General features: G+C 46.5%; 1 protein-coding gene across 1 annotated transcript in view; it reads left to right on the top strand.

Moving 5' to 3' along the window:
• The window catches only part of ACSBG2 (acyl-CoA synthetase bubblegum family member 2), a 37701-nt gene continuing 23983 nt past the window's right edge, over positions 3622–17339 (top strand). The window contains exons 1-5 of the mRNA XM_018050924.1: positions 3622–3783; positions 4697–4785; positions 5491–5611; positions 10660–10746; positions 15011–15160. Of these exons, the coding sequence (XP_017906413.1) occupies positions 3637–3783; positions 4697–4785; positions 5491–5611; positions 10660–10746; positions 15011–15160 (594 nt within the window). The 5' untranslated portion in view covers positions 3622–3636. The remainder of the gene's footprint in view (positions 3784–4696; positions 4786–5490; positions 5612–10659; positions 10747–15010; positions 15161–17339) is intronic.

A 17339-nucleotide genomic window follows, 5' to 3' on the forward strand; every position in this document is an offset into this window, starting at 1 on the left:
AAGGACCCAGGGTAGCCCGGAATCCGCACTGGCCTCTACCAATGGATTCATGATTGTGTGAACTTCAGTCTGATTACTGACAAAACATCCTCTAAAGGGGTTGCGTCGGTTTTTACCCCAGTGTAGGAGAGCCTTTGTTATCCCCAATCCTCCCTCACTAACATGAGTTCTTTTTCAGTTTTCTGGGTCTTACTTCATCTATGTGAAAACTACATCGTGTTTTCTACTGCATTTCTCTTTGGACTGAGATGGAGCATGCTTTTCTGGTTTTTTCGAAGTTAATTTGGTTGTATCAGGTCTTAGTTGTGGCATGCAGACTCTCGGTTGCAACATGGGCAGTCTAGTTCCTTGACCAGAGATCAAACCCGGGCCCCCTGCACTGGGAGTGTAGAGTCTTAGCCACCGGACCACCAGAGAATGCCCTGTTTTTCCTTTTTTTTAAAAGTCAGTTAAAACTGTTTTCAGAGAACCATCTATTCGAGATTTTGTCCCATTTTCTCATTGGGCTATTGGTCTTTTTCTTATTGATTCATTGGTATTCTTTACATATTAAGGAAATCAGGCTTTGATTGATTATATGTGTAGCCCATTTTTTTTTCAGTTTGTTGTTGATCTTTTGATTCTGTTCATGGTATTCTTTGCTGTTTGAAAAACTTAAAACTTTTTATGTGCCAAAAATTACTCTGTTTTATCCTTTATTGAGTTTTTGTGTTGTACTATCTTTAAGGAAACGAACCAGAACAGAACTCTCTTGGGAGAGTTGCTTCTCTTCAGGAAACTCCAAAATGTTCTCTCACCCATAGGATCACATATAGATCTAGCCTCTACATTCTCATTGTTCAAGAGACTCTTCTAGAAACTCGAAGAACTGCACATGCTCTGGACTTTACAATTGCTGGATGATCTGGCATGCAGGCCTGGCTCCTCTCCTCCTAGGCCCAGGACAGGCATGACTAATCAATCCCAGGCTTCTAGGCGACATGACTAAGTCAACACCGGAGCTGGCTTCAGACCTGCAGCTTCTTTACCAGCCCTGCTAAGTTCCCGGAGCTTCCAAGGTGGTGCTAGTGGTAAAGAACCCACCTGTCAGTACAGCAGATGTAAGAGACACAGGTGTGATCCCTGGGTTGGGAAGATCCCCTGGAGGAGGGCATGGCAGCCCACTCCAGTATTCTTGCCTGGAGAATCCCATGGACAGAGGAGCCTGGCAGGGGCTACAGTCCACGGGGTCCGCAGAGTTGGACATGACAGAAGCAACTCAGTAGCACATGCTAAGTTTCTTGCTCTGTGCCTTGCAGCACGGTGAAGAATGGTCTCTGTAGACCCAGAAGGCCTGAAACCCAGATGACTCAAGAAGAGAAGGCTGAGGACCTCAAAGTAGACATGAGCCAAGAACAAGGTACGATATGCCAGAGAGAGAAAGGTGCGCTGATTCACCACTGTTTATAAAGGAGCCTGGGCTGGACAGTTGGGCACAGGCACTCTGCGCCCCAGCTGATGGCCTTGGCTGAGGTGCCCGATCCTGGAGGGCCAAGTCTCTACATGTGATGGGTAGCAGAGGGGGCAGACACAGGGAGTGACAGCCGGGCCCCGTCGTTTGGAGCAGAGCTCTGTAAGCCAAGTGACAGCGGGCAAGTCACCTGCTCTTTTGAAGTCTCGGTTGTACCCCTTGTACTGGGGGTGGGGGGAATTAATAATAGAAGATCCCTATGGCTTCTCTAAGGTCTTCCCTGTAGCTCAAATTATAAAGAATCTGCTTACAGTGCAGGAGACCTGGGTTCGACCCCTAGGTCAGGAAGATCCCCTGGAGAAGGGAATGGCACCCCACTCCAGTACTCTTGCCTGGAGAGTCCCATGGACAGAGGAGCCTGGCGGGCTACAGTCCATTGGGTGGCAAAGAGTCGGGCACGACTGAGCGGCTAACACCAATGCTATAGCTTCTCTGGTGGCACAGTGGTAAAGAACCCGCCTGCCAATGCAGGAGACGCAAGAGGCTCGGGTTCCATCCCTGGGTCAGGAGGATCCCCTGGAGGAGGGCGTGGAAACCCACTCTGGTATTCATGCCTGGAGAATTCGAGGGACAGAGGAGCCTGGCGGGGGGTTATGGTCCATGGGATCACAAAGAGCTGGACGTGACTAAGTGACTAAGCATGTTAGGGTGGTGTGCCTGTGTGGGTAAAGCATATATACACACATATACATTTAATATTATACATATTATGCCACATTATACATTACATATTACATATAGTGCAGATGTAATTGTGTGTGTGTGTATATATGTGTGGCAGATGTAATAATTATATATATATAATAGTATATATTATTGTCGCTAAGTTGTGTCTGAATCTTTTGTGACCCCCCACAAGGCTCCCCCATCCATGGGATTTCCCAGGCAAGAATACTGGAGTGGGTTGCCATTTCCTTCTCCAGGGGGTCTTTGTGACCTATGGATTGAACCTGAGTCTTTGGCATTGGCAGGCAGGTTCTTTACCCCAAGCCACCAGGAACTCCAATAATATATATAATAAGAATATGATTATATATATAGTACATATATATATATATACTTACTATATAAGAATATAGTTATATATATATAGTACAGATGTAGTTAGATATATGTATATATAGTATATATGTAATTACACTTATGGTACAGACGTAATCATATATGTAATGCAGATATGTGTATATACATATATTTCTAGTTAATGATTTAAATGCTAAAGGCTGATTCACATCAAACGATTCGAATGTTTCTAAAAGGAATAAAATAATGCCATCTACCACCTATGAATGGCCATAGATATTATCATACTAAGTCAGAAAGAGAATGACAAGTACCGTATGATATCACTTATATGTGGAGTCTCAAATAAGACACAAATGAACTTATCTATGAAGCAAACAGACTCACAGACATAGAGAATAAACTTGTGGTTGCCAAGAGGGTGGGGGAGGCACGGACTGGGAGTCTGGGATTAGCAGATGCAAACTATTATACAGCGGATGGATAAACAAGGTCCTACTGTGTAGCACAGGGACCTCTATTCAATATTCCTTGACAAGCCATAACGGAAAAGAACATTATGTGTGCATAACTGAGTCACTTTTGCTGTACAGCATAAATTATCACAACATTGTAAATCAACTATACTTCAATAAAATTTTTAAAAAATGATTCAAATGTTGAAGAGTGAAATGGATGCAGCTTTCTTTGAAATGTGTCAAAAAGGAAGATGGCGCGATAGATGGATAAATAGAGGGATGGGTAGCTGTGCTACCAGCTGTAGGATTTGGTGGTGAGTAAGCAGGCGCTTGCTATACAAATCCAACTCTTTGTACGCTTGAAAATTTTCATAACAGACTGTTGGGGGAGGGTAAGGAAGAAATAAATAGGAACAGGGAAGCTTGAGTAGACCAGCGCTGACCATGTGACTTCACTCGAAGCGTGGGATTCATTCAGTATCAAAAAAAGAGCCCCCTCCTGCCTCCTGAGTATGAAGTGACTATAAAATATATGCCATCCAACCCTGGCGGTTATTTCCAGTTACTCCTAGGCTGTGGACCATTCACCGAGATGGAGAAGTCCTCACGAGGCTATCAAAACATGGGCCAGGCCACGAGAGCCCCATGACCATCCCTGAATTTTTTCGGGAGTCAGTCAACCGATTTGGGTCTTATCCAGCCCTAGCATCAAAGAAGAATGGAAAGTGGGAAGTTCTGAACTACAACCAGTACTATGAGGCCTGCCGGAAGACCGCGAGAGCCATGCTCAAGGTGAGTGCGCTGTTCACCCACTCCTTTATTCGTCCATCATGTATCAAATCATTCCTTCTATGTGGAAATACATATGGGACAAAATGCACAAGGCACCCCGAGAAAGAAGGTTCACTGGTGAAAATTTTCTTTCAAATCTTTGTCCCCTCTCTATGGAGTGACTGAGTTGGATGTATCTGGTTCAAGATCTCTCATGAGACTGTAGTCAAGCTACCAGCCCGGGCTACATCATTGGAAGGCTTGACTGAGGTGGGAGGGTCCACGTCTAAGCATGGCTAGCTCTCGGCAGGAAGCCTCAGTTGCTTCCTCTATGGAAGGTCCCTGGAGGAGTCAGATCCACAAAGACAGGAAGGGTAATAGATGGTGGGGGCCAGGGGCTGGGAAGTCAGTGTTTCATGGGGATAGAGTTTCAGTTTGGGAAGATGAGAAAGTTCTAGAGATGGATGGTAGGGATGGTTGCATAATAGTGTGAATGTACTTTTTTGGGTCACACTGTGAGGCTTGCGAGATCTTAGTTCCCCCAGCAGGGATGAACTTGGGCCCTCAGCACTGAAAGCATGAAGTCCTAACCACTGGACCACTAGGGAATTCCCCTGGATTTGGGGGGTTTTTTTAGGGTAAAGGAGCTTAATACCACTGAGCTGTGCACCTGAAGTTGGTTAGAATGATTAAAAACTAAAATCCATAAAAATTAGAATAAAAAAGGGGGTATTAAGTAGAGCGAGGCAAACCAGCCTCTCAAGAGTCACAAAAAAACATCACACTCTGGATTTCCATCTCAATGTGGGCTCTTTCCCCACGTGACTTCCGGGGGCTCTGGAGACTGCCTTCTGCCAATGAGCGGGTCCCATCTAGAAGCAAACCTCGCCTGTGTCTCCATTCTCTGCTTGTCCGTCTGTTTCTGCCTTCCCAGCTGGGCCTGGAGCCGTTCCACTCAGTTGGCATCCTTGGGTTTAACTCCACCGAGTGGGTCCTTGCAGCTCTTGGTGCCATCTTCGCAGGGTAAGATCCTGGGCCCTGGACCCTGTGAATGCTGGGGTAGGGTAGGGGGCTGCTGCTCTGGGGCCTGGCACCCGCACAGGTTTCCACTGAGATATGAGCAGAGAGCCCTAGGCCAGCCAGTGAGATAGACACACACACACACACAGACACACAAGTCATCTGAAATACACCGAAGGACTTGTACAGCTCAGGAATAAAAACACAGAAAGATTTTAAATGAGCAGGAAACTAGAAGGGAAACATCACTAAGGGAAGCAGCCAATAAGCACTTGGAAAGCTCCTTGAAGTCATCTGGCAGCAGGGAGATAAAAACCCACCACATAATGGTTGAAAGCAAAAAGAAAAGGTTGTGAGTGAAGGGAACAGGTGGCTGGGGGAGGGGTGGGGGTTCCAAATCACACCTCCTATTTACTATGGGACCCTGAACAAGCGACTTCCTTCCCTTGAGCCTCAGTTTCCTTATCTGTAAAATGGGTACTGTGAGGGCTCCATATCATAGCAACATCACAGGAGTCCATACTCCCATCATTGCTGTCATTCCTGTCCTTTTCATCATTGCCCAGTTGTGGAGGGAGGGAAGCTGGTGGCAGGACTTCAGACTCAGAACCTGCTGGCAGGCCCTACCCCCAGACCCTTCCCTCCCCTTCCAGGATGTTCTTGACTTAGGTATGTGGGCACACACATGCGTGTGTTTTCTTTTCCCAGGGGCTTCTGTGTTGGTATTTATGCCACCAACTTCGCGGACGCCTGTGAATATGTCATCACTCATGCCAAAGTGAACATCCTGCTGGTGGAAAATAACGCACAGTTGCAGAAAATCCTTTCGGTAACAACTGCCCCCACTCCCCCCACCCCCCGCCCGCTAGCACCCATCACCAAGGAAGAAGGGATGTGTGCAGAGTGGAGGAGTTTAACTTCCAAAGCATATTCTTTTCCTACTTGGCCTCCATTTTTCTTTATGTGGACCATTTTTAAAGTCTTTATTGAATTTGTTACAGTACTGCTTGTGTTTTGGTTTGGTTCTTTTTGGCTGAGGGAGGTATGTGGAATCTTAGCTCCCCGACCAGGGGTCAAACCTGCAGCCCCTGCACTGAAAGGTGAAGTCTCAACCCCTGGATCATCAGCGAAGTTCCCTGGGCCTCCGTTTTTTAAAATGCACTTGTGTTATTTCATATACAGTCCACTGTGGATCACTTTTCTCTTAGAAACGTTATCTTGAGCCTTGCCACGCTTTCAATTCTCATCTCTTAGGATCATCCTCTTTTTTTTTTTTTTTCCCCAAGGTGAAACAGCTTTTTAATAATCATACTTTAAGGTATTCCTTTAAATTAAAATCAAATTTTGTAGTCACAGCACATTAACTTTTTTCTTCTGATAAATCTAGATGTCCAATGAACAATCTCAAAATATTTCTTGACTTTGTGTAAGTCTAGTAATATATCCGGTCTGTTCATCACATGGTTTGAAATTTACTTTCCAACTCCTCAAACCAAGTTATCTAGAATATCTGAATGATCAATAAAAATTCAGGAAAATGAGCCCTGGCCAGTGTGTCTACATCCAGGCTACCACTGTACAACCTCTTACTAGGTCTTACTTTGTCTATAAAGTAGGAAGTGAGAGAGTGAGTTAAACAAGTGTGGGGTTTTTTTTTTTTCTGAAGACTTATTTTTTTGTTAGTAACTATCCATCACCATGAATAAATCCAAATTCGCTTTAATTCTCACAGTAACCTTGGGAAGTAGCTGTTGTCTCCATTTTAAATGAGGAAACTGAGTCTCAGAGAAAGGAGAACAGGAAGAAAACTCCCATTTATTAAGATGGTTACAGGCTTTGTTTGTTACTGCATTTACTCCTTTACAAAACACTGTTAGATCTTAATGCTGCTGCTGCTGCTAAGTTGCTTCAGTCATGTCCGACTCTGCGACCCCATAGACGGCGGCCCACCAGGCTCCCCCGTGCCTGGGATTCTCCAGGCAAGAACACTGGAGCGGGTTGCCATTGCCTTCTCCTCATCCTCTTTTCTGAAATGCTTTTGTGTTTATCTTCTGTTTCCTCCCCAAGTCTCACTGCTTCACTGTTTCACTACTTTCTGGTGGATGTCTGGCTCTCCCCCCAGGGCTTGTATGTTTGCTTTGGGTTCTTCCTTTCAAGCTGCATTGAGCTTGTTACATCTTACATTTTATATTAGAAGTTTGGGGGGCAATTTTCCTCTGCTTTGCTGTGACTTTTTAAAATTTTTCTTTTGGGTTGTGCTGGGTCTTCGTTGCTGCTCGTGGGCTTTCTCCAGTCGTGGTGAATGGGGGCTACTCTTTGTTGCAGAGAGAGGGCTTCTCATTGTGGTGGCTTCTCTTGTTGTGGAGCATGCATGGGCTTTAGGGCATACAGGCTTCAGCAGTTGTGAAGGCTTAGTTGCTCTGTAGCATGTGGAATTGTCCTCGACCAGGGATTGAACCCATGTCCCCTGCATTGGCAGGCAGATTCTCATCCACTGTATGACCAGGGAAATCCTACGATGACTTTCTGTACTCAGTGAAATCTGACTCCTCTCTTACTCCTTTTTTTCCCTCCTTGTGTTATCTTTGTATGGATGCTGGAGAAACATTTCCCGTGATTTGTGTTTGAATGATTGCAGTTGTCTGAACCAGGTTTTGACAGAAGTATTCTGAAAGGAGGGAAGTCCTTCGGAAGAGTGAACCTCCACGGCCAGAGTTATTGCTCAGCCCAAGAGCCACTGTGACTATTTCTTTCTTCCCTTCTTTCCTTCTGTATCTTTTTTTTTGGCCACACCATGAAGCATGTGGGATCTTAGTTCCCCAACTAGGGGTCAAACACACGTCCTGTGCATTGGAAGTATGGCGTCTTAACAACTGGACCATCAAGGAAGTCCTCTGACTGTTTCTTTAATACCCTATTCCATTTCTCCTGTGTTAGACGTTTCATATTTCTGAAATTGAGATTTAAGTCTTGCCATCAGTGCCAAAGACAGTATCCTCTGAACATCAAGGGTGTTTGCCCACATATTAACTTCACTGAGACTAGGGTAGAGTCACCAGACTCAATGAAATCCAGCCTGACTTAGTGAAAGTGGACATTTTGTGCCACCAGGCCTCCTTCAATGCAAAACCTAACTTCTGAGCTGGTTCAGGAAGCACAGACTTCTACTTTCTGGTTGTCTGGTTTTTTTTGTTTTGTTTTTGGCTGCACCACGTGGTATGCGGGATCTTAGTTCCCTAACCAGGCATCAGACCTGTGGCCCCTGCAGTGGAAGCGTGGAGTCTTAACCACTGGACTGCCAGGAAAGTCCCCAGACTTCTACTTTCTGAAATTACTTTCTGAAGCCATGCTTCTTTGGTTCCTGGTACTCAATTCATGTCCTGTCTGTCCTGTTCATAGCAGAATGCACTGCTTGCGAGGTGACTGGTGATGAGTGAGGGTAGGGCCCTCTTCCTCCTTGCCGTGAATACAGGCTTCTGATTTGGGTTTTCCCACTGTTAGAAAATGCTTCGTGTTCCATCCTTCCCCTGCAGCCACCTCGCTGCTATGACTTCTAGTCCTTGGTCTGGTATCTTCAACCTCACAGGCATAAAGCAGTATCTGAATTATTTCCATCTCCTAGTTTCACTTCCCAGGTGGCTCAATGGTAAAGAATCTGTCTGCCAATGCCCCAAATGCAGGAGACGTGAGTTCAATCCCTGGGACGGGAAGATCCCCTGGAGAAGGAAATGGCAACCTACTCCGGGATTCTTGCCTAGAGAATCCCATGGACAGAGGAGCCTGGTGGGCTACAGTCCATGGGGTGGGGAGATTCGGATATGACTGAGCATGCACACAGACACTGAGTCTGACCAAAGAGGCAGTTTGCAGAAGATATGTTGTTCTGGTTGCTCTGAGTGCCAGGCTCCTCCCAAACTGCATGTTCAGGTCCTCTTGGAAATCTTTCTTTCTTGGTGATGTTCGCAGCCTGTAACCCTCCAGGGCTTCCTTCTTCCTTCAGAATAAACCACAGACTCCTCACCATCCCTTCCCCAGGGCATGGCCTCCTGGCCCTCACGCCCTTTCCTGCCTCCTGCCCTGGACTCCTCCCTTCCACCCTCACTCCAGATCATCCTGGACTTCTTACATCCCTCAAACATGCCAGCCACTGCCTGCTTCAGGTTTTTTGGATGTCTGTTCCTTCTCTCTCTGGAAAACTCTTGTCCAGATGTGAAAAGCACTGCTGTCATCTTTTCTCTCCAGCGCATGGCAGAGACTTGGCTATAGTCAGCATTCTTGACGCTGGAAGTGACATCTGCATTGCATTGGTAGGAATGTGCCACAGACACAAATGTCCTCCCCTTGCATGAACAACAAGATTCTTGCAGGGGACAAGAATCCCCTGAACCTTACAGTTGTAGGTTTAGATAGAGCGTTCTGAACCTGCCCAGGTTCCGGCCACCTTCATGGAGAATTTCTGTGGCCTGATGCCAACTAGAAGTTTGGCTAGATCTTGGCTGCGTAGCTCAAGGTGCCTTTGAGGAGAAGCCAAGAGGGTTGTCCTTTGACTCATCAACTGAGAGGCACAACTCGGTGCAGCAGAACTCAGGAGGTTGTTGCCCTCAGCCCTCTTCAATGGTTGGGGTCTACTGATAACAACCATAAAGAACTTAGCAGTGCTAAGAGCAGGTTGCTTAGTATCAGTCAAGGCACAGAGCCAAGTTTCACTGTGTGGGCAGGGAAGGGAAAGAGGTAGGGGTCCCTGTGGGAGAAAGCTTAGGACACGCTCTCCTGGGCCAGATTATCCTGAGGTCCATGCATAAATTTGACTGTGTGGATCACAACAAACTGTGGAAAATTCTTAAAGTGATGGGAATACCAGACCACCTTACCTGCCTCCTGAGAAACCTGTATGCAAGTCAAGAAGCAACAGTTTAGAACCAGACATGGAACAATGGACTGGTTCAAAATTGGGAAAGGAGTACATCAAGGCTGTATATTATCACCTTGCTTATTTAACTTATATACCAAGTACATCATGCGAAATGCCAGGCTGGATGAAGCTCAAGCTAGAACCAAGACTGCTGGGGAAAATATCAATAACCTCAGATATGCAGATGACACCACCCTAATGACAAAATGAATAGGAACTAAAAAGCCTCTTAATGAAAGTGAAAGAGAGTGAAAAAGCTGGCTTAAAACACAATGTTCAAAACACAAAAATCATGACACCCGGTCCCATCATTTCATGGCAAATAGATGTGGAAAGAATGGAAAGGGTGTCAGACTTTATTTTCTGGGGCTCCAAACTCACTGGGGATGGTGATGGCAGCTATGAAACTAAAAGATGCTTGCTCCTTGGAAGAAAAGCTATGACAAACCTAGACAGCTTATTAAAAAAGCAGAGACATCACTTTGCTGACAAAGGTCTGTATGGTCAAAGCTATTGTTTTTCTAGTGGTCATGTACGGATGTGAGAGTTGGACCATAAAGAAGGCTGATGACCAAAGAATTGATGCTTTCAAATTTGTGGTGCCTGAGAAGACTCTTGGGAGTCCCTCGGACTGCGATCAAACCAGATAATCCTAAAGGAAACCAACCCTGAATATTCACTGAAAGGACCGATGCTGAGGCTGAAGCTCCAATCCTTTGGCCACCTGATGCAAAGGGCAGACTCACTGGAAAGGCCCTGATCCTGGGAAAGATTGAGGGCAAGAGGAGAAGAGGGCTAGAGAGGATGAGACGGTTGGATGGCGTCATTGACTCAATGGACATGAGTTTGAACAAACTTAGGGCGATAGTGAAGGACAGGGAAGCCTGGCGAGCTACAGTCCATGAGGTTGCAAAGAGTCCTACACGACTGAGCGACTGAACAACAAACGCACAACTTTCTTTCAGATTCCGAGCAACAAGATGGAGACCCTAAAAGCGATCGTTCAGTACAAGCCGCCCGTGGACGACAGCAAATGTGAAAACCTGTACTCTGTAAGTGTCAACAAAGGAGAGGACCGGGCCTTAAAGGGAAGGAGGGCACTGGCAAAGGAAGTGGGTGGTGAGCAAGGGGGAAGGCGGGGCCATACAAAGGAAATGAGTGAGGACTCAAGGGAACTGGGTCGTGAGCAACAGAGGTGGGTAGTTGTAGTGGTAGTTTAGTTGCTAAGTCGTGTCCGACTCCTTGCGACCCTACGGACTGCAGCCTGCCAGGCTCCTCTGTCCATGGGATTTTCCAGGCAAGAATACTGAATGGGTTGCCATTTCCTTCTCCAGGGAATCTTCCCAACCCAGGAATCGAACCTGTGTCTCCTGCATTGCAGGCAGATTCTTTACCAACTGAGTTAGGAGGGAAGCCCACAGAAGTGGGTGGAGACTCAACCACCCATTGAGTGGTGGGCAAGGGAGAAGGCGAGGCCTCACAAGAGAAGGGGGTGAGGCTTTTGAGAGAATTTTTTTGTGCCATGAAGGGTCTGATTTCCCAGAAGGTGTCTGTTCTGGTAATTTATTTATGTATAACAAATCACGCCCAAAATTGGTGGCATAAGACAGTACCAATCCTTTTATTATTAGTTTTTTTTTCCATAGCATTAGCATAACTGAGGATTTCCGTGGTGGCACAGTGGTAAAGAATCTGCCTGCCAATGCAGGAAATGTAGGTTTGATCCCTGGGCGGGGAAGATCCCCTAGAGTAGGAAACGGCAACCCACTGCAGTGTTCTTGCCTGGAAAAATCCCATGGACAGAGGATACTTGTGGGCTAAAGTCCACTGAGTCACAGAGTGGGACAGACTGACAGCATGCATGCCCACACACAGCGCAACTGAAAAAATACTGCAGCACTGAAAATAAGCTGTGTTGGAACTCACAACATTAAGTTTGAATATTTAATTTATATTCAAGTCAGAATTTATTATAAATTTACTTTCCTGGCTCTCACAGATGCAAAGTCATCAGTATCTTTATTAAAACCACTAGCCATTTTTAATGTATGAAAATACACATACCAGGGGCACCCATTTCTGCCAGGGCTTGGACCAACAGCCCTGTTGGAGCCTGCCGTTTTTGTTTTCAAATTTTGATGTTTCATCCATCAGAGATTTGCTTTTTGATATTGACTTTTAAAATATTGCATTGAAATATTATTTACCTTGATAGCAAGCTTTTTTGGGGGGGAAATTCCCTAAAAAAATTTGCACTCAAAGAGAAGCCCCTGGCCTGCAGTCTGGTCCTGACTCTGCACCTGGGACTCCTCCAGCACCTTTCTTTCTCTTTTTCTGCTTCTGCGATGTCTTTGGGACCTGCGGGCTTGTTTGGTAGCTCAGATCTCCACAGAGAATGTTTTTTTGTTTGTTTTGTTGTTTTTGCCATGCTGGGCAGGATGGCGGGGATCTTTGTTCCCTGACCAGGGATGGAACCTGCGCCCCCTGCAGTAGAAGGAAGCTCAGAGTCTTTAATCACTGGACCACTGGGAAAGTCTCCAGAGAGAAAGTTTTGAGGAGAGAAACATCCAGGCAGAAGCTGTCGTGCCTTGAATGACCTATTCTTGGAAGTAGCATGTCGAGGCCAAGCCGCAGACCAGAGTCCACCTCTTACTGAGGGAGGGACAGGGCCCCTGAAGACTGTGTGACATCATACATGTCACATTCTTTGTTTGGTTGGGTTTTTTTGCATATTCAGTCTGCCTTAGGGCCTTCTAGAGTCAGAAAATGCTTGACTGCAAGCAACAGAGACCCACTTAAGCCAAAGGAGAGGGTTTGGGTCTTGTTTCTAAGGATACAAGAAGTTAACTCACAGAAGTCAGGGCAGGAGGTCTGTGAGGGACCAGCCCAGGCTCCTGTTGTTAATGTTCCTGAGATCAGGCCATCAAACCCATGATCCAAATCAGAAGTCCTAACATGTCATGGAATTTATTTGGTTTTCCCTCCACTCAAGTGGGAGGAAAGATGACAGTGATCCTTTCTGGCCAAAACACTCGCCAGCTTGAGTACCTTTCAGAAAACCTTAGAATATTAAGACCAGGATGATAACTAAGTAAGACAGCTGATCAGAATCACAGACCTTAAGAGGTTAAATAAAAGTGACCATCATGGCAACAAGATCTTAAGTCTGGATAAGTTAAACCCTTTTGTTAGAAACAGTATTTACAGCAGGGTTTCTCAGCCTCACTGGATATTCGAGGTGGATATATTTTTTCTTTTGAACTTGCTATTTTGTATTAGGATATAGCCGATTAATAATATCGTGATAGTTTCAGGTAAACAGTGAAGGGACTCAGCCATACATAAACATGTATCCATTCTCCCCAAAACTCCCCTCCCATCCAGCTGCCACATAACACTGAGCAGAGTTCAGGGTGGATAATTCTTCATTGTGGGGGCTGTCCTGTGCATTTTTAGGTGTTAAGGAGCAACCCTGGCCTCCCTCCACCTACTACATCCTAGTTGAAACAATCACAAATATCCTCAGATACTGCGTAGGTCGTCTGGCCAAGGGTGGGGGATGGGCAAAATTACCCCTACAGATTAGGTATCTACTTCTCTGCCAGGGCGAGTAGAACCTCCTATTTTTAGATTCAGTTTAGGAATACATTCATTAGAACTGAGAGAAAAAGGAAATGCCTGGGAAATTAACAGGTGAAATTTGAGGGCAAGGGGATGACAGAAGAAGACCATTAACTGGGCAGGTGGTGATGCCTGGAGTTGGACTCAGGACCAATTCCAGATTTCCAATAGAGGACTGGATTGGACCAGGTTGGGTCCACTGTCTATGTGATCCCATCATCTGTGGCCATGGGAGGATGAGGTCCTGCACCTGCCATTAGGGGAGCATCCTTTTGAGGGGGGCTTGGGGCATTTCTCAGAGAAAGGACAGGGTCCCTCCAAAGGTCGGTGTGCACTGCTCCTCTCACCATCACTCCACCCTGTTAGAGATGCTCGGGTGAAAGGTCCTTCCCTTTTGGATGGGGCCAGCGTTGCCCTGTCAGGTTGCAGGCAATGCTGGCCATTTCTAGAGGACATGGAGAGCCCTCTATTTTGCAGACAGGACACTGTCCTCCTCCAGAGCCCCACTGGAGGATCAGAAACAGCATTTTTGCAGTTCTTATGTGAAATTCGGTTCATACACCTTCACAGTTCCTTGTGAGGCATCAAATTCTAAGGTAATTAAAAGCACAGGCTCTGGACTCTTGGGTTAAAATGCTAGCTCCTCTGTTTACTTAGTGTGTGACCCTGGGCAGGTAACTTACCGCCTCTGAGCCTCAGGTTCTCCATCTGCCAGAGGGAGATGATGTATGTCTTATCACTAAGGATATCTTTGGTTGCAAGTGATACTAGCCTAACCCCAAATGGCATAAGCTTCCAAGATCATCTGTTGGCTCATGTAACTACAACCCATGCACAGCTGGAACCAGGAGCTCAAATAACATTCCCAAGGCTCCATTTGGTGGCAGAGTGGTAAAGAATCTGCCTGCAAGTGCAGGAGACATAAGAGATGTGGGTTCAATCCCCGGGTCAGGAAGATCCCCTGGAGAGGAAACGCAAACCCACTCCAGTATTCATGCCTGGAGAATCCCCATGGACAGAGGAGCCTGATGGGCTACAGTCCATTGGTTACAAAGAGTCAGACACAACTGAAATGACTTAGCAGGCTCCATTTTGCTCTCCACTAACCTTGCTTCCCTCTAGTCCTGAGGCAGTCCAGCAGCTCAAGTTACCTCACGTCCAGATGATTCATTCATGTCCCAGCACTTCCAGCCAAAGCCCTGACCTTCACTGTGATTGGACCATCTGAGGTCACATGTCCAGAACCAGTCCAATCACTGTGGCCCAGGCAGATGGGACCTTCTAGCTTAAGCCAATCAGGATGGCCTTCAGTTCCATCAATCTGGTCACTAAGTTTGAGGTGCCAAGTGGAATCTGGAAAGGCAGAGAACAAATGATCCTGAACTCCGCTGTTCTAAGCATTTTACACATAGTGACCTATTTACTGCTTCAAACAACCCAAAGATTTGGGCCTTGACATCATCCCCATTTTACCTATGAGGAAACTGAGGTGGAGCTGCTTGAGTAGCCTGCCCAGGAAGTGGAGAAGCAGGTGTCTCAGGGCCTCTGTATGAAGTACCCTTCCTCCTGCTGGGAATCATCTTTCCAGGGCAGCTGGTGAGGCAAGACCTGACTGGGGAAGGGGAACACCTGGTGTGCCAGGGGCCCCCTCACACCCTTGAGCCGCCACCCTCTGCTGGTCTTTTCTTTCCGTAGTGGGATGACTTTCTAGAACTTGGCAGTAGCATTCCCGATGCCCAACTGGACCAGATCATAAAAAGCCAGAAGGTCAATCAGTGTGCCGTGATCATCTATACTTCTGGGACCACGGGCCAACCCAAGGGGGTGATGCTCAGCCATGACAATGTAAGTGCTGTCTCTGCTGACAGGGTTGGACTCTGCAGCCTCCAGGGTCTTGATGCCTTGGGGCAGAGGCCTTCAGACTGCTTTTGTTCTTGACCCACAGGAGCACAGTGGTGTTTAGGAGCACAGTGGCATGGGGGACCTTGATCTGTGGGGCAGAGAGACTTAAACTTCCAAGGTCGGGGCAGCACAGTGCAGGGGTTGAGATCAGGGACTCTGCAGGAGACCTGGCTCTATGATCTTGGGCAACACATCCAGGATCTCTAAGCCTTGGTTTCCTCATCTGTAAAATGGGTGTGATGTAACAGTCCCTGCCTCCTGGGTTGTTTGAGCTCAGAACCATGCTTGATAAAATTAGTATGTGAAAGGGCAGTGTAAACACTGAGTTTCAGGGGATAAAGCAGGAGCTGATGTTTTAGTTACTTGAGGAAGGCTCTGTGCTTGGGGAAAATGCATGCATGTCTGAGTGGAGTCCAAAGCTGATGGTAATTTAGGTCACTGGTAGGAAAGAATAGGGGAATCCATGCTAAAAGATCCTATTTATATAAAACCCTAGAAAGGGACTTCCCTGGCAGTCCAGTGGGTAAGAGCCCACCTGCCAATGCAGGGGACACAGATTCAGTACCTGGTCTGGGAAGATACCACATGCAGAAGGGCACCTAAGCCTGAGTGCAGCAACTACTGAGCCTACATGCTATCGAGCCCACGAGAGAAGCCAACAAGAGAAGCCACCGCAAAAAAAAAAAAAAAAAAGGAGAGAAGCCACCGCAATGAGACGTCCACTCACCACAATGAAGAGCAGTCCCTGCTCGCTGCAATTAGAGAAAGCCCGTGTGTACCACAAAGACGCAGTGCAGCCGTACATTAATTAAAAAATAAATTAGGAAGTGAATACAATGACCTAACTGTAATTTAAAACTGTAACTAAATAAAAGATCCTGTTTATATAAAACCCTAGAAATGGAATTCCTAGGAGGTCCAGTGGTTAGGATCCGTGTGCCACTCCCAAGAGCCCAAGTTCAAACTCTGGTCAGGAAAATAAGCCTGTGTGTTGAAAACCCTACAAGTGCAAACTTGTCTACAGGAACCAAAAGCAGATGGTGGCTGCCTGGGATGGCAAAAGGGAGGCATGACAAAGGGTGATGGGAACAGGGAACATTCACCATTTCAATGGTGGGGATGGCTGCACAGCTGCATATATAGGTCACTATGCACCAACTTGTACACCCCAAATGCAGGTGGTTCCCTGCATGTCAATTACACCTTGATAAAGCTGTTGTTTGTTTTTTCCTAAAGAACAAGAAAGACAGTGACGGTTCATTTCTGTTGCACGCCCGTGATATGCCAGGGTCCATCCCGAGAGTTTTACACTTTGTAAATCCTCCTGGTGATTCTATGATTCTATCTGTTCTATCAGGTGGACGCTGTTTCTACAGATGAGAAAACTGAAGCCCAGAGAGGTTAAAATGCTGGGTCCAGGTCACACAACAAGCAGCATGGCAGAGCCAGGATCTGAACTCGGGCAGGCTGGAGTCACAGTCCACATTTTCACCTACACTGTTGATCTATGTGGCTAAGGTGTAAAGATCCTTAAAGATGCGATCACTATAAATACGCTGAAGCCAGCTGAAGAACAGTACACAGAGCACAGGCGGTTTTTGTTAAAAATTGAGAAATGAAGCGACCGATGTACAAGCCTGTAAGCTTTATAAGTAGAAAAGTGTCTGGCAGGACGTACACCCAACACGTACACTCCCCTTTGTGAGTCAGAAAGACTGCTAGTTCTACAATGAAGCATTTCTTACTTAAATTTTTGGCTGCACGAGGTCTTGGTTGCAGCATGTCAGATCTTGTTCCCTGACCAGGGATTGAACCTGGGCCCTCTACACTGTAAGCACAGAGTCTTAGCCCCTGGACTAGCGGGGACGTCCCAGCGTTTCTACTTTATGAGCTTTTTGCACCAACCCAGCTTAAGAGTTGGCGGTACACACTGGCTTTTGCTCTGGCTGTTCCCTCTGCATGGAATTATTTTTCCTAGAGACCAACTTGGCTTCCTCTTTCACCTCCTTGGGGGTCCCTGCTCAAATGTTACTGCCTCTGAGAAGTCCTCCCTGACTTTCATGTTCAAAACAGCAACTAACAATAAACCACCCCATCAGTCCCTGATCCCCTCTGGCTACTG

This window comes from Capra hircus, chromosome 7, assembly GCF_001704415.2.
Source record: "Capra hircus breed San Clemente chromosome 7, ASM170441v1, whole genome shotgun sequence".
NCBI lineage: Eukaryota > Metazoa > Chordata > Mammalia > Artiodactyla > Bovidae > Capra > Capra hircus.